The sequence below is a fragment of the Mustelus asterias genome, chromosome 17 (genome assembly GCF_964213995.1).
Source record: "Mustelus asterias chromosome 17, sMusAst1.hap1.1, whole genome shotgun sequence".
NCBI classification, from domain to species: Eukaryota; Metazoa; Chordata; class Chondrichthyes; order Carcharhiniformes; family Triakidae; genus Mustelus; species Mustelus asterias.
Window position 1 is genome coordinate 46,755,671 of NC_135817.1, and position 24,889 is coordinate 46,780,559.

Below are 24,889 nucleotides of genomic sequence, written 5' to 3' on the forward strand. Positions count from 1 at the left end.
TTACAACTCTCTAAAAGATAAGTGAAAGCAGCGTCTGCAGACCTCAAGGTCATTGGTGAAGTGATGCTAGTCTCGTACATGCGTGAAACAGGGTGTTCTAATGATTGGCTGGTAGGGCACTTAATTTGAAGGAGGAACGTGATTCCAGCGAGTAGGGCTTTTAATGAGAGCTCATGAGCTGAGGTTTCTGGCATAGCTTAATGAGAAAGATGATTTGGGTTTTAACCTGTCATGAAAGTTGGGAGAACAAAATTCAAAACTAATTTCCTGCATCTGGAAAACTGACTTTTCCAAAATTTAGCACCCCAGACTGCCACAATTCCTGCTGGTGATAGAAGCAGAAAATTCTGCCAGTGATTTTCCCAAAAGAAATTACTGAGTCACAGACCCAAAAACACTGGCTATAAATGCAAGAATGCCTCCGGAGAAAATTTTAATTTAACTTTTCCAGTTCCCTTACGTGAATGACCCTCATAAGAAATTTTTTTAAAAATTAAGGACATGAAAACTTCATTTATTATAGGCCTCTTCACCCCATTAGCATCAAAATGCATTTTGAATGTCTCTGAATGCTTGACTTAACTGCTGGAGTGAGCGTTCTGTTGTAAATTTAATTTTGTTGCAGATTTAATGTAACTCTATATACACTTTGTAAATCAGTGGCTTATGTCTGCTGAATAACCCTTCGGTGAAACTGGTCACCAGTAAGCAAGGATTTATCAGGCTTGCCCAGCTCAGGATTCTTCAGTGGCCCCGCTAGGATCTTTCATGTCCTCATACCCATTGAGTTCTAGATGTTGCCTGGGCACTCCAGTCCAGCTAATTTGCTAGCTAAATGGTAAACATTGGTTCAAGAGGGTGGAGAGTGAGGAAACGTGGGCATCCTGAGAGAGAGCAACAGATACTGCTTACTGGAGCTCTTCACCACCACTGATCTTTACTGCAAATGGTGAGTGGCTCCATCAAAGCCCCTATTCAGTTCCACATTCTGTCTAATGCAGGACCCAAGGCCTGTATGTCAGCTGCTCGAGCTTCCATCAAAGCTTCAAAATATGTGAGCAAGGGCTCATGTTGTACAGGCCTTGTTATACATTCAATGGTAGATGCCATGGGGGATGACACCACAGAAGTTGAAAGAGGACTCCTCCATACTCAGCCATGACACTAAAATGTCTAATTAGACTAACTTTGCAGATCTAAAGCTCTGGAGTGAGATTATATCCTTGACCAGTGCCTAGGAGGAATTGGGCATTGTACATCCTCAGGAGAATGTGCTTCCTCAGAATTTTTTGGATAAGTTTTCCTGATAAAAAGGACATAAAGGAAAGAGAGAAGTGGACTGAGTTAGAGTAGCAGATAAAGTATTGAAATTAACTGATGATAATTCTGAGAATCTAGCTTTGACACTGTGAAGCTAGCTGCTTTTCCAAGGATGAATCGAGGATTACGAGTAATATGCAGCAACACTTCTCTGGAATGCTGCCAACCTCTCCTTCTCTGATGTTCATGGTTCTGCCTAGGCCACTGATCTCTAGGAAGTGCTTTTATGCTTGGATGAGGAATTGATATCTGGAACTCCTCCCTTGGTTTTGTTCCTCTTATTTGCATTATGTGGATTGTTTGCTCTTAATTAAAGATCAAAAATTAGCAAGTTGATGTTGAATAGGTAAATGGATATATGTCAAGCCTATGCATGCAATAGATGTGTCAAGAGGTGGAGGTGTAGCAAGGTAGAATGGGGATGTGATGAATGTAAAGGAAAGCGTGTGCATGGTGAGGAAGGAATCATAGGAGGAGTTAGTGTATGAGAAGAAAATTGTATTGTGAGAAAATTGGCCCTTGTGATAGAAAGCTGAAGGATGTGATGGAAGAGAGAGAATTTCTCAGTGGAAGATCAAAAGAATGTTGTGAAGTACTATTCAGAGATGCAGAGAAGGATATGTGTGCTTGCTGCTCGTGTGAGGTTATTAAACAACCTCTGGCATTGCAGCGATATCTGTGGAATGATGCTGATGGCAGTCTACCTCTGATGTGGAGATGCGGCGTTGGACTGGGGTAAACACAGTCAGAAGTCTCACAACACCAGGTTAAAGTCCAACAGGTTTCTTTGGTAGCAAAAGCCACTAGTTTTCGGAACGCTGCCGCTTCGTCAGGTGAGTGGCCTGATGAAGAGAGTCATGTGACGAAGGGGCAGCGCTCTGAAAACTAGTGGCTTTTGCTACCAAATAAACCTGTTGGACTTTAGCCTGGTGTTGTGAGACTTCTTACTGAGTCTATCTCTGTCCAGCTGTAAACTATTGTTTATGTATGCAATCTTACTTTATGACACTTACAGGAGCTTGGCTGGTTGCCTGGTGTTCTTTTATTGGAAGGACAGGTTGCCATTCCTAACTGCAATCCGACCCGCACCAACCCAATGTCCATATAGGCTTTATACTAAGGCTTGGGCTACGCTAGATTTATGAAGTTCTTGGGAAGAAACATTAATATATTCAGCCAAATGCATTCAGAAACAGGACTGTATTTATTGTAGAAACATGCATCCTTTTTTATTTTCTCTAGACTCCCTTTACTGGTTCATGTGCATATAGTCTCTTCAGAGGACAAAATGTACATTGTAACTTTCAACACAGGACAAAATTTACCTACTGGTGCAGATTTGACCTTTAGGAGCATTGGGCCTAAGCTTTTGGTAAAGCCCAATTTTAGCCTAGTTATAATGGTCTGTTTGATATTAACGAGAGAAATATTCAGCAAGTGTTCTTACTGCATTTGAAATGATATACCTGATTATTTGACTTCCAGCACATTCCTGTCTGTTTAGTGGAACTTCATGGGAATATGTCAGGTTACTCATCTTCCTGAATTTAATTCAAATGGTGCCAATTTCCCTTTTGAAACTTTGCTATGTTGCACCAAGTGATGAGCTGTTCATTTCTGATGCACACACCTTTGGCATTTGGTTTCATTACGCACATATCCTGGATTATTGTTCCTGGATTAGGTGATAATGGCTTTATTGTACTGGGTGTCTTAATCATTTATGGTACTGATTAGCTTTTTTTGTGTGTACCAGACCACTATACGCGATCTGTATAGCATTCAGGCCTCAATTAATCATTTGGCGTTCATGTTATTGATCCCTGTCAATCACTGAACAGATCCTGAGGCTAGTGTTGTGCATACATGCACAAAAATGGTGCATAGTTTCAGGTTATAATCTAAAGTATATGCAAATAAATTAAAGGTGCAATCGTGGCATGACACATGTAAAGTTCTGAGGAAGGCACTTGATCACGTGTTGCAAGTCTAAGAAGCAATGACTCCACTTGTGCCACATCACAGTTTAATTATGTCAAATTGTGTATGACATTATCACAATGAAAGCAATAGGTAATTTTTCTGGGGCCAACACAGGAGTTACCAACACCTATGAGTCTCCTACTTTAGGAAGAACACCTGCCTTCAATCCTCAGCAAAGCAGACAGGGATGAATAAGGGAAAAATAGTGCTTTAATTTAAAATATATCTTTGTAAGTTGTAAGGTTTGATGGTTCTGAATTATAAAACCCTTCTAATTAAAAACTCTTAAGATCAGAATTCGGAATTTCTAACACTAGGGTCACCAGTTGTGCTCCACCTAACAAGGTACGAACGACTAGTATTTGTGAATTAAGCAGAATTTTAAGTAAAATGTAAATATGCTTAACAAGAAGCAGTGAAGATTGCCCTGAAATACTTTCTCCTGAGGGGCCTAGGATTACTTGAATGCTGGTAACACAGCCAATGTCTGTTTTCTTCTGTCTCAGAAGGAACAATGTCTCAGAAGAAGTATACCACTGAAGCAATGGTTAAAAACTGTGCCAATAAGGACACTAATTCTCCAATTTTTATCGCCACTACTCATTATTCCGGAATCCCTGATTTGGAAATAGTCCAAATTCACCTCATCCATTGGTTACAGGGTGCAAATCATCTCGTATCACCCCAATCGCTGCTTTATGGGCCATTGACCAGTAGACAACTCTTTCTTCCTTGGGTCCCAGAAGTTTAGATTCAATTGCAAACAAATGCTACGTTTCCTTTAGAGCAGTTAAAAACGAGCTGTTGAGGATTTTATCCACTAAATGTGGAGCACTTAAATTGATTGTAGACATTTTGTGCAATTTATTGTACATTCAGTTAAAACTTCTGAAAACTGAACTTAGGGGTTTACCTCTAAACTGTTCCCATTTGCTGTGTTCCCAAGGGCTCTTGGCATTTTGCCATCAAGTCAGAATGACTTTATTTGGAAATGTAACACTAGTGTCAGTTTCATGAGTTGGTGCAAGTCCAATTTAATTTTCCCAAGCTTATCAAACCATTTTTAATGCACATTCATGCAGTTCCTGGAGTGAGTAACATATTTCACAGAATTTGTTTGCTGTGCAAATATGATAACCACCACACAATGGTTTGGCTTTGTACACATGTACTGAACGAGTTAACTGAATTCACAAATATATTTACATTTTTATTTGATTTAACCAAGCAAAACCTATCATCATTTAGCACCTTTAGCTTAGTTGTTGGAAAGGAGAACGGCCAAATATTTGAGCAGCAGATATCTCACACAAGCTGTGCTGTGACAATTTTGAGAAACAGCTACCTTCCTCAATTAAATTTGTTTCATTTCACTTCAATGTTTGCCAGAGAAGTGCGATAAACATATGATGTAAAGTACTATCCTAAATAGGCAGTGCTGACCTAAATAACATCTGTTAAAAGGTTGTTCCAACAAAAACCTTGAAACCGCTGTTCTTGCAAACTACTGACCCAGCTCTTAACCTTCTTTCTCCAACCTGTGTTCCAATTCTGACCTATTGCACATTTGAAAATCATTTCCAGTCACCCTTGGCTGCCGTGCCTTAAGCCGTCCAGGCCCTAAGCTTTGGAGTTCCCTCCTTAAACATCTAGACCCTTCTACCTCCCTCTCCTCCTAATCATGGAATCTGTACAATGCGGAAGGAGGCCGTCCGGCCCATCTAGCCTACACCGATAACAATCCCACCTACCCTTAACCCTGTAACCCCAGGTATTTACCTTGCTAACTGCCCCAGACACTAAGGGGCAATTTAACATGGCCAACTAACCTAACACGCACATCTTTGGAGTGTGGGAGGAAACTGGAGGAAACCCACGCAGACACTGGGAGAACGTGCAACCTCCACACAGACAATGACCTGAGGCGGAATTGAACCCGAGTCCCTGGCGCTGTGAGGCAGCAGTGCTAACCACTTTGCCACCATGCCGCAAGTTTCTTGTTCTGTGAGCTGGTGCTGATTTTTCTCGAATTTTGCTTCTATGACATATCTTTGGATGTTTAGTTCAATTTAAATGTGCTCTGAAATCAAGTAATCCCTTGCATGTAAGCTTTTTTTACTACTTGTCGTTAAATAAGGTTTGGTATAACTTATCTGAGGTGAATGCTCATTTCTTGACATACACCCTTATTTTCATGTACACAACATCGAGGAATATGAATAAACAACCATATACCTCCCACATTGTTTTAAACTATTTTAAATTTCCAATTATTTTAGCATAATATCAAATTCCGAAACCATGATGTGGAGATGCCGCTGTTGGACTAGGGTGGGCACAGTAAGAAGTCTCACAACACCAGGTTAAATTTTAACAGGTTTATTTGGTATCACAAGCATTCGGAGCGCTGCTCCTTAATCAGGTGAGAGGAGCGTTCGATCCCACTCTCCTGATGAAGGAGCAGTGCTCCAAAAGCTCGAGACATCAAATAAACCTGTTGGACTTTAACTTGGTGTTGTATCAATTCCGAAACGGAAAGGGCAAAAACAGCGTCATGCCAACAAGACTATGATAAGGTCAAAAAAGAAGGCCATGGGACAATTTGAGGAAGGACACAGGGGATTATAGGGGAGGGGAGTGTGAAAGGGGATCTGGCTAGTGAACAGTGAAACATAGAAAAACTACAGCACAATCAGGCCCTTCGGCCCCACAAGTTGTGCCGAACATATCCCTACCTTCGAGGCCTACCTATAACCCTCCATCCTATTAAGTCCCATGTACTCATCCAGGAGTCTCTTAAAAGTCCCTATTGAGTTTGCATCCACCACCACTGACGGCAGCCGATTCCACTCGCCCACCACCCTCTGTGTGGAAAACTTCCCCCTAACATTTCCCATGTACCTACCCCCAAGCACCTTAAACCTGTGTCCTCTCGTAGCAGCCATTTCCACCCTGGGAAAAAGCCTCTGAGAGTCCACCCAATCTATGCCTCTCAACATCTTATATACCTCTATTAGGTCTCCTCTCATCCTACGTCTCTCCAAGGAGAAAAGACCGAGCTCCCTCAGCCTAACCTCATAAGGCATGCCACTCAATCCAGGCAACATGCTTGTAAATCTCCTCTGCACCCTTTCAATCATTTCCACATCCTTCCTGTAATGAGGCGACCAGAACTGATCACAGTACTCCAAGTGGGGTCTGACGAGGGTCTTATATAGCTGCATCATTATCCCCAGACTCCTAAACTCAATTCCTCGATTGATAAAGGCCAGCACACCTTACGCCTTCTTAACCACCTCCTCCACCTGCGGGGCCGATTTTAGAGTCCTATGGACCCGGACCCCAAGGTCCTTCTGATCCTCTACAGTACTAAGAGTCTTTCCCTTTATATTGTACTCCTTCATCCCATTTGACTTGCCAAAATGGACCACTACGCATTTATCTGGGTTGAAGTCCATCTGCCACTTCTCCGTCCAGTCTTGCATCCTATCTATGCCCCTCTGTAACTTCTGATATCCCTCCAGACTATCCACAACCCCACCAACCTTCGTGTCATCGGCAAACTTACCAACCCATCCCTCCACTTCCACATCCAGGTCATTTATGAAAATGACAAACAGCAAGCGTCCCAGAACAGATCCCTGGAGCACACCACTGGTGACCGACCTCCATTTAGAAAAAGACCCATCTTTACACACTCTCTGCCTCCTTTGGGCAAGCCAGTTCTGGATCCACAGGGCAGCAGCACCTTGGATCTCATGCCCTTTCACTTTTTCTAGAAGCCTTGCATGGGGACATTATCGAAGGCCTTGCTAAAATCCATATAAACCGCATCTACCGCTTTCCCTTTGTCAATGTGTTTAGTCACATTTTTGAAGAACTCCACCAGGCTCGTAAGGCACGATCTGCCTTTGACAAAGCCGTGTTGAGTATTCTTGAGCAAACTAAACCTCTCTCTAAATGCTCATAAATCCTGTCCCTCAGGATCTTCTCCATCAGCTTACCAACCACTGAGGTTAGACTCACCGGTCGGTAATTTCCTGGGCTATCCCTATTCCCCTTCTTGAAAATAGGAACCACATCCGCAATCCTGCAATCCTCCGGCACCTCTCCCATCTCCATCGACGACGCAAAGATCATCGCCAGAGGCTCTGCAATCTCTTCCCTCGCCTCCCACAGTTACCTGGGGTACATCCCATCCAGACCCGGCGACTTATCTATCTTAATGCCATTCAAAGATTCCAGCACAACCTCTTAAAGTCCACATACTCAATCTTTTCAGTCCACCACAGGCCCGCAGTACATCCACCCAGGTCCTTTTCCTCTGTGAAAACCAAGGCAAAATACTCATTAAGCACCTCTGCCATTTCTACTGGTTCCGTACAGACTTTCCCGCATTCACCTTTTATAGGCCCTATTCCTTCACGTCTCATCCTTTTACTTTTCACATATTTATAGAACGCCTTAGGGTTCTCCTTAATCCTACCTGCGAGAGAAATAAAGTCAGGGTCACAACAGGAACTGGGGTAAGAGGAGATTTAACACGCTTTGGAGGGTGGGCAAAATATATCATTAACTTTATGTCTTTTCATTTTTCTTATTCAAAAAGAGAGTGTTGATCTTGATTTAGACATACAAATTGTTGTTAACCCACAAATGCTAATTTGGCCTGTGAAGCCGTTGGGCCTAATTTATTTTGTGTAAGCCCAATTCAAATACATGTTAGTCTCCATATAACTATTATTTTGATATTGACAAGAGAAATGTTGAGTAAGCGTTTATTGTTACTCTTGAAATTATACCTGATTACTTATGTTCCAGCTCTTATCCATTGGTTGAAACGTCAAGTTAACTCACCTTCCTGAATTTAGTTCAACTGGTGCCGATGGCCCCTTTTAAAACTTTGGTATGTTGCGTCAAGTTCCAGAGTGATGAACTGTTCACTTCTGATGCACAGCTTTGGCATTTGGTTTCATTACATGCGCATCCTGGATTATTGTTCCTAGATTAGGTGACAATGGCTTTATTGTACAGGGTGTATTAATCTGTAGACATTCAGAAATAAATAATTATCTAATTAAGTTAAAGTTTATTTATCAGTCACAAGTAAGGCTTACATAATCACTGCAATGAAGTTACTGTAAAATTCCCCTAGTCACCACACTAAGATACCAAGTCATCAATATCTTCTTTCTCTTCCTCGTCAACATAATCCTAAAAAAACAGTGAATATAGGGGAGTTATTCTAATATTTTAAAAGTTTATTTATTAGCCACAAGTAACACTGTTAACACTGCAATGAGGTTACTGTGAAATTCTCCTAGTCGCCACACTCTGGTGCCTGTTCGGGTCAATGCACCTAACCAGCACGTCATTCAGACTGTGGGAGGAAACCAGAGCACACGGAGGAAACCCACACAGACACAGGGAGAAAATGCAAACTCCTGCTTCAGGCATGGGTAAAGGATTTCTCTGATTTGTTCTGATCCAATGGCTTCTGCGTGGCTCAATTTTGAGACGTAGATTTTTTTTTCAAATAATTTCAATGGTCGATTTTTCACAATTGTCGATCTAGAGTAGCAGGGCAATGGGAATTAGATGACAAGGAATGGGAGCACAAATGACAAAGATATAGCAGGAAAATTGCTGAAACAAATAGCAAAATAAATGAATAAAAAGAACAAAATTAAAGGCAGCCAGAAAAATGAGAGATAACAAACACTGAGAAAGGAAAACTGAATGCAAAAAAATTCAGCAAGCTTTTAAAAACTGTATAGGGATTGATATGAGACTCACTATAGAGAAACAGTATTGGAGTGAATAGTGAATTATAAATATTATAGTTACACCTTGGTTTTAAAAAAAAATCTGGATGCTCACAGGCAGAAGTGTATTGAGGATTACATTGTTTGTAACAGTTATAGGGAAATTATACAAAAATATGGAGAAATGGTACATAGTCTGTTTTGGATATTGAAGCAAAAACATTATGGTTGGTAACAGATGGTACAAAACATTAAATTTAGTATGGATAAAATCATCACTTGCCTTAACATAAACCCAAGAGGATTTAACTGCTCTCTATTAAACACAATTCTCACGTTCAAATCATGTGTCATGAAAAGCAAATAAGGTGCACCTTATTTTGTATGTAGTTAGCAGCAGGTGGGGGTGGATGAGAATGAGTCATGTATGCAGTTACTTTTGTAAAGAACCTTTTTCACAGCTAGAAGTAGGAGGACATTAGGAGATTAAATTGGGTAACTGGAAAGCTTATTCCATCAGTTTTTGTGTAACCGATGGTTGTAAGAATAAAATGGATAATTGACAGATAATTCCAGTGATGTAAATGTTAGTGATGTGCAATATTTAAAACAACTAGCATCAGAATGTTTAGTCTGGAGATATCAGTGTCAAAATACAGCTCCATTTCATTAATGCTGACTCTTAATGCTTGCTTCTCTGTTTCATAGCGTATTTGATTTTTGATGAGCACTTTAAGATGCAGCTGGTATGAAGTTTAGTTAACTAGCCTATATGCTAGGTTGTACCTGTTGTATAATGTGTAGTTAGCCCTGTGATATGTTGTATAAATCTATGTGCAGAGGCATATAATCAATGCCAGCATTGTTTTCTATTGCAGAATGATTGTATATTTATGCCTGCTTTGGACACTCTGCTTGACACAGTGCCACAATAGGACCAAAAATGCAATAAGCATTCTATGGGATAATTAACCTAACATTAAAGTGCAGGTTTAGCCTAAGTCAATAGTTCCTACATTTCTAACAAGTTGTGTCTAGAGGTCAAGGGCAGGATATCTAATGGCAGCAACTTTTGCTGCAATTCTTTTGGAAGAAGGAGACAGGACTATTGTAGAACGGTGCTAAGGAAATCTGGCAATGAAGGGTGGCTCTCTTTGGAGGAGGGGACAATAAAGTGTAGTGCCAGTTCATTATCAAATAATATGGCAGAGTGTGGAGTGCGGTCTCACCTGTGGTCTCAACCTGAGGGTAGGCAAAGAAGAAATTTGCTGGCCTGCCACGATAAGTAAAAACAAACAATGGTTATATCGTAAGTTGTCTTTCAAAGCACCTTGATTGCGTTGACTGTATGTTTGCGTGGCTCACCATTTGAGGGAATATACTTTTCCAACTGTTAGCTTTCTAAAAGCCCTGGTAACTTCATGACCTTCCATTCTGTACTGGCCAACATTCCTCTCTTCAAAACCACAAGTACCAAATAGCTGACTGCTTGGGCTTTCAACTCTATGTTGTTGGTGGAACCATGCTGTGTATAATTGTCCCATTTGACTACATAGTATTGGGATATACACTTAAAGTATAATCTGTTGGTTATGGAGGATTTTTGAAATATCTTATGGACATGAGATGCTATTTGTGTTAAATGTTCTTTTTAATATTGCCATATCAAAATGTTACTGTGAGCTACCAAGTGGCAACTAACAAGCACTGGGTATGCCAGTAGAAGGTTCCTCAGTGATGGTGGTTCATGTAGATTGGCCATTGTCCTGGGCATGTTGGTGACACACATTTGTCACATTTCTCTGTACATGATCCCCATAACCCTGTTCTCAGACGAATGCTGCATATACATGGAGGCAGCACATGAAGGGCTAAGGGATGAGAGAAAATTGCCAACGCTGCCTTCATTGACTTGGGATGAAAGGGCAGCCGTAGACATATTATTCACCATGCTGTAGGCTCTGCGTACCAAATATTACATTAGCTCAAATTAATAGTTCTGGAATGAGGGGAAATAAATATTCAGATGGTGCAGAGGAAATCATTAAAGATTTGGATTACAATATTATCAGGTTCTTTGTCTCTTGATTAGTATTCATGGAATCCTAGGCTACATTAATGCATGGCACATTACAGCATTCATAAAAACCTAAAAGGATAGGAATGAAAAAGGGCAATAAAGTTAGACCTGAATGTTAATGGGAAAAATTGGGAAACAGAGTTCCAATGCAAAATATTTTCCTAACTTTAAACAAAGCTGAAGATGGTGCATCCAATTATTACACTTGGAATTCTCTCTAGATAGCCACTCCTATAAGCACTCTTAGCATCATAAATTTAGGGTTGTCCTTATAAAGGCCAACAACCAACTTATGCAGTTTAGAAACATCAGGAATTCAATAATGAGCAGATGGTCTGCTCCACTAGCTTTTCAAACAAGCAATGAAGACATATATTCCCCATTTTGTATCTTTAACATATATTCAATTTCTTCAAAGGTGCCTCTAGCAATTACTTGGTGAGATGAAAATCAACAGCCTACTCCATTTCAACCACATTGACTACCTTCCTTTGATCAGAATTATATCTAACACATAGCAAGATGGTTCTGGTTGTTGGAGGACAATCATCTCAGCCCCAGAACATGCAGGAGTTCCTCAGGGTAGTGTCCTAGGCCCAACCATTTTCAGCTGCTTCATCAGTGACCTTCCCTTCATCATTAGGTTGGAGGTGGGGATATTTGTTGATTGTACAATGTTCACCATTCATGACTTCCCAGATACTAAAGAAGTCTGTTTCCATATGTAGCAAGACCCAGGCAATATTCAGACTTGACCGATAAGTGGCAAGTAATGTACAAGTGCCAGGCAACAAGACTGAAACTACCATCTCCCCAGGACAATAATGTACCATCACTGAATCCCCAACTGTCAACATCCTGGGGATTACCATTGACCAGAAACCGCACCAGCCATATGCTAGAATAGACCCTGGCTACAAGAGCAGGTCAGAGGTTGGGAATTCTACAGAGAGTAACTCACCTCCTGTATTGCATAGGCCTGCCCATCATCTATAAGGCACAAGTCAGGAGTGTGATGGAATACACTCCACTTCTCTGGATGAGTTATTTTAAAATTAATTTACAGGATGTGGGCATCGCTGGCTAGGCCAGCATTTATTACCCATCCCTGGTTGCCCTTCAGAAGGTGGTGGTGAGCTGCTTTCTTGAACTGCTGCAGAACCTGAGGTGTAGAAACACCCACAGTGCTGTTAGGGAAATCCAGGATTTTGACCCAACGACGGTGAAGGAGTGGCGATGCATTTCCAAGTCAGGATGGTCAGCATCTTCCTGACTTCTGACCTGTGCCACCTTAAAGGACAAAGGTAGCAGATGCATGGGATCAGTTCCCCTCCATGAGCTCCTGACATGGAATGATATCAGTTCCTTCACTGTTGGTATGTTAAAGTCATGGAACTCCCTTCTGATTGGCACTGTGGGTGGACTTAGAATATATGGACTGCAGTGGTTCAGGAAGGCGGCTCGCCATCACTTCCTCAGGCGAGTAGGGATCGGCATTAAATGCTGGCTTAGCCAGTGACGTCCACAGCTTGTGAACAAATTTTTAAAAACCGTATAAAATAACATGATAAAACTCACAGAGGATTGGAGGATAGCTAATGTGGTCCCGTTATTTAAGAAGGGTAGGAAGGATAACCCGGGTAATTATAGGCCAGTGAGCTTGACGTCCGTGGTCGGGAAGTTGTTGGAGAAGATTCTTAGAGATAGGATGTATGCGCATTTAGAAAGGAATAAACTCATTAACAATAGTCAGCATGGTTTTGTGAGAGGGAGGTCATGCCTCACTAACCTGGTGGAGCTTTTTGAAGAAGTGACTAGAATGGTTGACGAGGGAAGCGCCGTGGATGTCGTCTATATGGACTTTAGTAAAGCGTTTGACAAAGTCCCTCATGGTAGGCTGGTGAAAAAGGTTGGATCTTATGGGATAAAGGGGGAGGTGGCTAGATGAGTGGAGAACTGGCTTGGTCACAGAAGACAGAGGGTGGTAGTGGAAGGGTTTTTTACCGGCTGGAGGCCTGTGACTAGTGGTGTTCCGCAGGGCTCTGTATTGGGACCCCTGCTGTTTGTGATTTATATAAACGATCTGGAAGAAGGTGTAACTGGGGTGATCAGTAAGTTTGCGGACGACACAAAATTGGCAGGACTTGTAGATAGTGAGGAGCATTGTCAGAGGCTACAGAAGGATATAGATAGGCTGGAAATTTGGGCAAAGAAATGGCAGATGGAGTTCAATCCTGATAAATGCAAAGTGATGCATTTTGGTAGAAATAATGTAGGGAGGAGCTATACGATAAATGGCAGAACCATAAAGGGTGTAGATACGCAGAGGGACCTGGGTGTGCAAGTCCACAGATCCTTGAAGGTGACATCACAGGTGGAGAAGGTGGTGAAGAAGGCATATAGCATGCTTGCCTTTATAGGACGGGGCATAGAGTATAAAAGTTGGGGTCTGATGTTGCAGATGTATAGAACGTTGGTTCGGCCGCCTTTGAAATACTGCGTCCAGTTCTGGTCGCCACACTACCAGAAGGACGTGGAGGCTTTGGAGAGAGTACAGAGGAGGTTTACCAGGATGTTGCCTGGTATGGAGGGGCTTAGTTATGAGGAGAGATTGGGTAAACTGGGGTTGTTCTCCCTGGAAAGACGGAGGATGAGGGGAGACTTAATAGAGGTGTATAAAATTATGAAAGGCATAGATAGGGTGAACGGTGGGAAGCTTTTCCCCAGGTCGGTGGTGACGTTCACAAGGGGTCATAGGTTCAAGGTGAAGGGGGGGGAGGTTTAACACAGATATCAGAAGGACATATTTTACTCAGAGGGTGGTGGGGGCCTGAAATGCGCTGCCAGGCAAGGTGGTGGAGGCGGACACACTGGGAACGTTTAAGACTTATCTAGATAGCCATATGAACGGAGTGGGAATGGAGGGATACAAAAGAATGGTCTAGTTTGGACCAGGGAGCGGCACGGGCTTGGAGGGCCGAAGGGCCTGTTCCTGTGCTGTATTGTTCTTTGTTCATTTATTTCAATTAGCATAACTTAGCTTCATGTACTAGTATAAAATAATTAACATACTGCGCTTCCTCATCAGCGGGGCAGCTTGCTTGACTTAAAGTCATTTTAGCTGTGGTCCCATATTCTAATCTTTGCTAATCCTGATTGTCCTCACAGTATTATCTCTTTTTCCGTAAAATAGCAATAGTCTTTTTTCCAAAAATCTTTCTCTCTCTTTACAACCAAAAAAGTTTATAAACAGTTTGGGGAAGTATTTGTCAATTGCCAAGAAAGGATAATAAATTGCTTAATATTTATAATCCAAAAGGTAACCCTGCCAAGGTTGTTTATTTGCATCTTGGCCTCCCATTATGTCTTTTTTTAAAACTTATGTGAATGAAGTATGCATCAAAGCACAATTTCTGAAAAGTTAAGGTTTTCCAATTTCTTTCCATGAAAAGTGATAGCAAAAGCTCTGGCATTGATACCTACTAATTGGACATGCCTCTCTTAAATAATTAATTTCCTCAACTTTAGTGTTACCGTTCAGGGGGCAGAGGTTGTGCGCTTGTGTAATGAGAATATAGGCTCTTGCCATTCGACACTGCAGAAAGCAGGGACTCATCAACTGTGTTCACAAGCCAAGCATTGTGGCACAAAAATGTTATTTTACACATGAAGCTTGACTTTAACGTACTCTGGTTAGTAATAGAATTCTACTGATTTTTTTCCCCCTTACTTTCATTGGAAAAACAAAACTCAATCATTTTTTCTAAAACTGGCTCATTAAACCCCTCCTCAATCAAACTACAAAGTGATGGCTCTTTCCCATGGTACTTTTAAATCCATCTTAGGTGTACAACAATGGGCTCATCTTAAAATTTCTCTTCTCCACTCCTGCTAAAATACATCATCTCTTCCCAATAGCACCTTTGTCTGGATATAATTCAGAACCTCACCTTATGCTCAGCCGTAGGGAAGGAGCTGCATTCACCATTCACTTGGCAGAGTATTACTGCAGCACTAGACACACACTTGCAAACTAATTTGATATACTTCCCATGCATTGTATTATTCAAGAGAGAGGGCAACAACGTGCTTCTCCCATGCACTTCCCACCCACCCAATAACTCGGCTCACTGCTTCCAAGTACCAACATTAAGCACTCAACTCAGTCCAATATCACACAACCAAATGTAGAATAATTCTCCCTCTATCCGATTCGAATAGCTTGCCTCAGCTGTAATCGCCAAAGGGCAGCCCCTAGGGGACTATGTGATGTTCTTCCCATTTTTCCCACACCAGCCATTCTCTGGTCTCTCTAATCCAGGTGATATTAGTGCCAATTTGGAGAACCGCTACATGCTGCAGCCTCATGCACCCAGGAGTGGGATTGAGTCACATTTCATATATGACACTTAACAGCCAGTAAACGCAAGAAACTTTCATCCTCTCAGTTTGAGATGGATTTGTACAGACCAGTGCCTAATTCAATGACTCATCCAGTTTAAATAGATTTCTGTTTACAAACCAAGCGACGTGTCAAAGTGAGTATTTTCATTTTAAACTTATTTGCTAACCAGGTTAACTAAAAGTGTAGTTTTGGATTGAGTCAATACTGTGTTACTAAGCTGTTACAAAATGTCACAATTAGTTACTCAGGTACTGTGGCAAAATATTAACATTTCAGTCATCTTGTTAAATTAATCACTTCTAAAATATACCACTTCCAGATAGCAATTCATTAGTTGTGAACAACAACCTATTCTTTTCATATATATGCCAGACTCAATGTTTACCAAGCTAGCTAGTTGATATTAATGGGTTTTAAGAACATATTTTATTGACTTTTTTGTTTTTCCTTTCCAGCAACAAAGGTGACCTGGAACTTCCAAGAAGTAAATATGTCCGATTTTCAGATGCAGATAACGTCATGACGCCCACAGGGATTGATGTTGGGATCGATGTTATGGGAACTGGAAGATGCTGAGTTTGTTTATGTAGATATAACAAGCGATTGTTGAAAAGTTGTTTCGGGGGGAATACTGTCAATTTGCACATGCTGAAAAAGTATTAACAGTGCCATTCCAAGAGGAGTCACTTTTGGAGAGAATACACTAAGTCATGTCCTTTGGGAAGATTTCCACCTTGAACCATTTCTGTTCGCATTTGTTACGTTCACTTCTTTGACTCCTGAATCTTCGCCCAGTAATTTTCTCTTTAACTGATCCTCATTACTGGCACCACCATATCTAAGGATTAAGGTTGCCACTGCAGAAGCATGTCCAAAGCTGCTGAGATTGTCAATCTGTCATTCTTATTGGAGAATGAAAAGGAAATGATTTTGGAAGTTTTATGCCGTGATGAACAGTTGAGAAAAGTCGAAGAGAAGAGAATAAGGTGAGTGAAATGAGGGAAATATTGGTTTACCTTGTAAATTGGCAGGAGCGTTAATAGCCAATACAATAAATTCAATTTGCACCCAGACTATATATTCACACAGCAATACAAGATACCTTTTTGTGGCTGGTGCACTTTTTATTGCTTTCATAAATGGGAAAGAAAAATGAGCAGAAGGCTGGTCAGCCTAGTTTTTGTACAGTTTTCAGCACATTGTAAATACGGGATAGGTACATTACCACAGATGGGTCGTGTAATTCAATCCTCTTTTATGCATCTTTTAGTGGTTACTACAAGATCAGGAGATTTGAGAGTTAAGTTAATTCACCCAAAATAATGTACATAGCATGCTAAGAAAAGGACCTTGCAACGAAGCTGTAACTAGACGGGAAAGCTGCAGAATAGAATTAAAATCTCCTGAGCAAATAAGATGCAATGGGAACAAAAATAAAATATATTGTTGTAGAAGTATACTTAATGGATAAAACACACATCCCAATGTTGTCTGCTTTAGTTGGAAAGGTTAATGGCCCAGATTTTCACCAAATCGGATTGATTTGGTAGCCCTTTAAATATGGCAAATGGGTCCAGATTCCAGGATTCCCAACCTGATTCCCAGGCTTTGCAATTTTAAAGAGTGCCTTTAAAGCTGGCACTGGGCTGCTTCCTATCAGGAGCCCACATCCAGCACTCCTGACCTGGCTAGCTTCCTTGTGGGGATAGACATATCCTACCGGTTTAAAAAACGTTTGTGGTTACAGCCCTTCAGAGAAGTCATGAATCGTCGTGTGCATGAGGGGATCTATGAAAAGGTTAAGTTCAAAAGATCTCGTTCATGCCTCTATGCCAAATTCCATCCCCTCAGGTCACTCATGTTCCTATACTAGGCTCTGTCTTCCAACCATCCTCTATGCCAGGCTGTACCTTTCTATTCACCCCACTATGTCTCCTCATGCCTCCTGTGCCAAGCTCTGATACTTCCATGTCCACTGGTTCTAGAAAGTGTACAGTGGGAACATTGCAATGTGAAGTTTTATGTGGAAGACATTTTAAAAAACGTATTCCATTGATAAATCTCTGATATAAAAATGTCATAGGGGCCATGAGGAGACATAAGGGATGGATGGAAGAGCAGAGCCTGGAATGGGGACTTGAGGGGGTGGATGGGACATAAGGAGTGCTTGGAGGGTGAAGGAGAGGTGAGACGTGGAGGGTCTTTGTTTTTAACTTGGACAAAATCTTACGGCATTGAGGCTGGCCATTTAAATAAGCCACTTTCACACCCACCTCCACACGTCTTCCTGTTGGCTGGCCTGACTTCAGTTCGCACCCAGCCCTCAGCAATGAAGATGTTGGCTTGGCAGGGACTTGCTCCTCAACCGGGAGTTTTTCTGACTCCCCCTACCAGCCTCAAGGGTGACAGTCAAGTCATTATCACAAGACATATGACACATCTTGCCTACCTCAGCTCCTTATTTTGGAAGAGTGAATCTTAAAATCATTTGACACATTTCATTTTTTTGATCCCATAATAGGAAATGATAGAAGCATACATAATAAATGAACGAATAACACCTACAAGGACAAGTCTGCTCTAATAGCACTGGCAATAGGCAGTTGCCTGGAAACTGCTGTCAAATAATATTGCCTCGCAGCGTGCTACAGATGTGCTAAAATGTATATCAGCTAAGCCTGTTCCTCTCAGTATCCACTCAGTGACAACAGTTTCTATTATATTTAGTAATTGCTTCCTTTGGCCTTATGTGCTCTATTTGAAATAACAGCAGTGCAATCTTTAAAATTAGCTTAATGTCTTTGAACATTTATTAGTAGGTGTATCATTTTTTTTCAATAAAATACAAGACACATATTGACACAGGACCTATAGCATTAATAATTTGAAGCATAGATTGTGAATGGTCATTCAGGGTTTATATTTGCAACCATTTAAAGAAATGATGCAGCATCATCCCAACTATGTTTTAAGGAAGGTTACGGATGCTGGTATTGTTGCTGTAAGGAGCTGTAAGAAGTTCATTATTGCAATGTGTAGTGAATAAGTCAGATTATCTTCAGTCAGTATCCTACCTTTCCAAATGGGTGGGCAAATAATTCACGTAGTAGCACATGTTTTTGTGGCTGGTACACTTAATATACACTCAAAGCCAATCATTCTTCCTTTTCCACTTCAAAGAACAGTACAGCACAGCAACAGGCCCTTTGGTCCTCCAAGCCTGCGCTGATCACGTTGCCCTATCTAGACCAATCCCCACCTGTATCCCTCTATTCCCCGTCTGTTCATATGTCTTCCTTGCAAAACTCCACCCTCGAACTGCTGTCCTGCTTCTTTTAACTTGCCATCTGATCTCCTGACTACTGTGTAAGCCAAGAATATTGAAGAAGGTTTGCTGTGGATTGGTTAATCTTTTCTTAATTATCCTATGTTTTTTAAATAGTTTACAGATTAATTACTACTTCTAAAATTTATAATCTTCCTTGTTGACCTGTGTAGTGATAGAACTTAAATAAGAGCATAAGAAAAAGGAGCACGAGTAGGCTATTTGGCCTCTCAAACCCACTCCACCATTCAATAAGATCATGCCTTGTTGTGGCCTTAACTTCACTTTCCTGTCTATACTGCTCAATTGCCCTCCTACCCATGACTCCCTAGTTAATCAAAAATCTGCCTAATTCAGCCCCGAATATATTCAATGACCCAGCCTCCAGTACTCTGTGGGACAGGGAATTCCAAATATAAGCCAGCCTCCGAGAAGAAATTCCTCCTCATCTCCCACTTAAATAGGAGACCCTTTATTTTGAAACTGTGCTACTTCTCACCACCCTGTTCTAGATTCCTCCATGAGGGGAAACATCCTCTCAGCATCTACCCTGTCAGGCCCCTTCATGATGTGGTGCTTAAATAAGATCACCTGTCATTCTTCCAAACTCCAATGAACATAAACCCAATCTGTTGAACCTTTCCACATAAGGTAAACCCCTCACTCCAGGAATCCACCTACTGAACCTTCTCCGAACTGCTTCCAATGCAAGGATTTTCCTCTTTCAATACCAGTCGATAAACTCCATCTCAGGCAATTCAACAAGTGTTGATATTGTAGTATTTCTACTTGAACTTCAAATGGAAATCATAAATTCAGATGATCCCTCACTGGTCTCTTTTTTTTAAATAATGGTGATGAGATCCTTGCCCTTGCACTGTTACAACCTTATATAATTTGAGGGAGACCAGTACAGAGAGATACTTTTTCTATACTTTCCAGCAATGAGTCTCAAGCTTTATGGGAGTAATGACTCAGGAAGCCTGACTAGAAAGGAACTTAGTTTATTAGAGAATGCAAAGTAAAACCACTACTGTGGTGTACGCACACTCGTCCCTACAGTTCAGCAGGCTCAGTCCTGGGCCTGCCTTATAAAAGGCTCAGGTAATGAGGGATAGGTGGACAGGCCACTGCCTGTTACCAAGGGAACTCATACTCAAGGAGCCCTACAGGGAGATCAATCAACCCAGATTTTGTAGTCTGTAGTAATGTGAAGGCTGCATTGTAAATTGTGTTCCTACTTTCCTCGTGGCTCCAGAGAGATCTTACTCTCCTGGCTGCAGCATGGATTCATTGTTGCGGTGAGTAGAGAGATCTATGGTGCGCCACAATTTCAGAAAAGCCATTCCCTCTTTGTCATGAGCTGAAAGCACACCCCCTGAGATCTGCTTTCGGCTCAATGACAGCTAAGTGTTTTTAAGTACTTTTAAGCATTTTAAATGCTTTCTTTATTCAACTTTTAATTCTAGTTCCTGCCACAGCACTCCCAGCTCTAGTGAACCATCCACACCCCGGCTCTCCTCTGCCCCCCCAACTTTGGGAAGAGGAGTACAAATGAGGATGAAAGATTTTCAAACAATGGGTGGAATTTTCCCATCCTGCCCGCCCCGGGAATCGTAGCAGACGGGGACGCGGACCATGCAACGGTTCATTGTCCTCGGGTGGGATTTTCCAGTTTTGGGGCGAGCACAGCTGGAAAGTCCACCCAACACCCTCATCAATTCATCTAAGACAACTTTGAACTATTTCCAAACTATCAAGATCAGACAGGTATCTTACCCATATGTTTTAATTTATATAAATTGAAAGGTCAGTTCTTTTATATTTAGATTTTACAGCAGATTTCTTATTTTTTGAATATTATTCTCCATTTGCCACAATCAAAATTGCTTGCATCCATTACCTGGTGATGCCATTAGTTACCCAAATTGAATCTCCATGATAAAATTTTAACATGCTGCTGCAAAAGAATTATTGCAAAAAAGTTTGTGCAAGGTGAAATTTAGACTCCTGGAGTAGAACTTTCTGATATTCTGCCACAACTTCAAATAATCAGTAGAAACTCTGAAGAAATAGTACTTGAACAGATCGGGTCTAGCGTATTAGCTGTATTCTCTGCTGAACTGCTTCTGGGATCCCCATTTCTGCTTCTCCCCTGAGAATTTTCACTCCACACTGGGCCAACTCCTGATCTCTTTCTGCTGTTTCCCATGCTGCTGAATGATCTCTGCTTTTCTTTAAATGGCTGCTAACTCTGCTAAGTTTCACTCATCCTTCAGAACTCCTCTATTGACATTTGCTAGACTCTGTGCCCTCATGTTCCTGCTGCTGATCTTGTCTGCTCTGCGCTGTCCTACAGCAACTTTCCTGTCTAGCTCTCTTGTCTGTACTGTTTTCATCAATGGCTGCCTTACTCTACCCAGCTCCCTAGTCTGTCTTGTTTTGGGCTTTGGGTTTTCATCTACGCTGAAGCTATCATGCTTCACTCCTCACACACTCATGGTCCACTCTCTGCACCTTCTTGACCCTCTGATTCCGTTGGACAACCTCATCAATTCTTGTAGCTTCACTATTCATGTTGCTCAGATCATAGCAAGGTCATCTCTAATACATCCTTCACCACCCATGTGCCCCTGCCAAACATGCTTCCTTCTCATCTGGCCCAGCAGAAGATTCTGAACCCTCCTCCCTCTCTCCTCTCCCCCCCCCCTCCACCCCCGCCCCCGCCCCCCCACCACCGCCCTCTTCAGTAGAACTGCCATTCCTGCTTCCTCCACTACGAAGAAGGCTTGAACGTAAATGGTACACACCCATTTTCAGCCACTCATTGCATACCCAGCAATGTTTCACATCAAGCTCCATCAGGTCTTCTTTGCCAAAACTGTTCACCACTCTTAAGATTATCCTCAAGGACAAATATATTTTTCAGCTTCTTTTCTTCACTGATGACTGCCTCCTAAAAGCCCTCTGACTTGCCACTTTCATTTTGGGATCTAGCAATAGTCCACAGATCGTAAGCATTTATTTTTAACCAAGATACCCATGTTGGTTTCTGTTCAAACTTTTGTCTATATAGCCAAACATCTCTCTAGGTCCTCTGTACCTAGCCCCAAACCTCAAACTTTCTAGTTTCTCTTCTGTAAACTGCCTCTTTTTGTGCTCCTCTCTACAAGCCCATCTTGTCCATGAGATTCACCTCCTGCTCTGTTTTGAATCCATTGCCATAAATGACCCACTTCACCTCTCTCTGGCATTGTAAATGATTCTCCTTTCTCAAGCAGCATCTCTCTTGGCAATCCCTGTCCTTGCTTCTGTTCCAACATCACTTTTCTCTCAAGTCCTTGAATACGTTATTATTTTATAAATCCATGTCCATCTTCCCCACAACTCTCCTGTTTGAATCCCCCTTGCAGCATCAATACAACTCTAAGCAAAGTCACAGACAACATTACCTGTGACTGTGAGCATGGTGCATTATTGCTACTCATCATCTTTAACCTCTACAGTCTTGGACATTGTGGGCTATACTTGCACTTACAAAACCTCTCTTGTGGAACTGTTTCCATTAGTTCTATTGGTACCTATCTTCTCACCCTCACATCACCTTGGGAATGCCCTAGGACTCATTCTTGATCTCCTCCTTTCCTCATCTATATGCTGCCCTTTTTAATATCACTCACAGTATGTAGTTAGCTTTTTCATGTATACTGATGACATCCAGTCCTGGACAATTCACATCTTGTAAATAAATAATTAGGAAGACTTAAGCTATGGTTATTAAACACTGACTCCATTCACCTCCCCAGCCTCTGTTACAGGATGATCAAGACCACTTCAGCATTCTACTTGACATCAAGCCAAACTTCTAATTCCTATATCCACTCTCAATAATAAAGCCTGCTGACACCACTAGGTTCATCTACCACTGTAATATTCAAACCTCCATCTCTACATTAGTTAATCTTTGGAGATCCAAATTCATATCGTTATCAGCTCCCAGATTAATTTACTTCCATACTCTCTTGCTGAGCATCCCATACTCGATCTTCCAATGAATTTCGCCTCAGTTAAAACTCAAAGCCAGTATCATAGACTGCTTATCCATCACCCTAACCTCAATGTCCCACATGGCGCCCAATCCCCCATGTCTTAAATGTAGCATTTTTATCTTTGTGTTCAAATTCCTTTACAGCCTTGCCTTCCCCAGCTCTGAAATTTTCTCCATTGCTACAATCCTGGAGCTGAAATTAATGGCTTTGGTTTTCCCAACTTTAAACCTGAGGAAATTGTGACTTATCCATGGTCTGATATTGGACGGGTAATCAGAAAGCATGCAGATACTTGAGGCCGAAAGAGGTGATGAAAAGGTTAAGAACTAGAGAACAGACATGTGGAGGTTGGTTCCATGGCTGGAAATGATGTCACTGAGGTTCAGCATGAAAAAGTAGAAGGGGGCAAATGGTAGGCTATTAATGGTGGCCCAGGTCCAATTCTACCATCTGTTCAATTGGTTAAAGTCAATATACAGCCTGAGTAGACTGGGGAACTGGTTGATGCATGGATTGGGACTATGACTTTGGTTTATGCACTATTGCCTACCCCACCCCCCATAAATTCCTGGGGAACTGGTTGATTCTTAGATTGGGGCTATGACGTCTGTTTACGCACTATTGCCTATCACATCCCCCGCCCCCCACCCCCAAAATCCCTATCAATTTCAGTTGAGTCAGGGATCTCTCACTGAGCTGTTTCAGTACAGTTATAACGGAACATCTACCTGACAGTGGAAAATTACCCAGCTATTTCCTGTCCAAGCTGGTCAATTATTGCCCCTTCAATCTAACCTCAATCATCAGCAATGTTGTTACTAATCAGCATCAACTGCAACCAGTGTATGGGTATATTGAGTTTTATCAAAATTAAAAATTATTACACATTTGATATGCAGCAAAACATATAACTGCGGCAAATAGCCTGTGCAAATCCTAGTCGAACAGGATGGCTGGTCTGCCGAATGCTTCTTCCTTTCCACTTTCTCTTTGGTGCTTCACCTCTTGAAAACTTTTCAAAGTGCCCAAGACTGTTTGACCATATCAGCATGGATTATTTCCCTTCCACCATCTGCTACAGTGAAACCATTTCAAAAACTTCTGTATGTGTTTTTGAGGGTGTATCTGTGGTTCATAATGACCAAACTCATTGTCCTATTAAAGGTTCCCCCTGATATAAGATAATATGTTGGATTCTTTGTTTAAGCTGTGGAATAAAGGCCTACATCTTTCATAATCAGACAAAGTTTATTTTCTCAACCAAAACACAATTATTTTCTTGCATTATGCAAAGGACGGTTTCACTAATTTCATCCTGTCCTGTTCCCTTGAATAGTTTCAATATCCCTTATGACATTCCATTTGTTTATGCCTCGAGCTATTCATGACACACCCACCTTGCTCACATCTAATTCCTTATCAGACTATTGAACCATTGGATGAATCACCCTGTCCACTAAATTAACTCCCAAACTGATTAACTAAGACACTTTGGCAAGCATCTTTATTAAGCAAGGTTAAGAGACAATTCTAATACTGTTCTGTAACTTGGCTACTCATTCATGCATCTGCCCAGTTGAGGCCCTTTCCCTGGGCTAACTGTCTTCACCTAAAAATAAACATCCCATTGACTTTGTTTCTAGGGAAATGAAAGTTAAGCAGTTCTCTCCCCATACCAAGCATGCAGCATCCACGTGTGCATATGTTTGTGAGATATATGTATACGACGATACATACATTAGGGTGGCATGGTGGCACAATGGTTAGCACTGCTGCCTCACAGTGCCAGGGACCCAGGTTCAATTCCAGCCTTGGAATCATAGAATCCCTACAGTGCAGTAAGAGGCTATTTGATCCATCAAGCCTGCACCAACAAGAATTCAGGCCCTAAGTATTTTTTTTCAAGGTAGTTTATCTTAACCCAATGTATTTACCCTGCTAATCTCCCTAACACTAAGGGGC

General features: G+C 41.5%; 1 protein-coding gene across 3 annotated transcripts in view; it reads left to right on the top strand.

Annotated features, from left to right (window-relative positions):
• Positions 1-24,889, top strand: part of sytl5 (synaptotagmin-like 5) — a 190,882-nt gene that overhangs the window by 71,550 nt on the left and 94,443 nt on the right. For all 3 annotated transcript variants that reach the window (XM_078232553.1, XM_078232554.1, XM_078232555.1), the window contains one exon: positions 16,009-16,539. In XM_078232553.1, coding sequence (XP_078088679.1) covers positions 16,421-16,539 — 119 coding nt within the window. In that variant the 5' untranslated portion in view covers positions 16,009-16,420. The remainder of the gene's footprint in view (positions 1-16,008; positions 16,540-24,889) is intronic.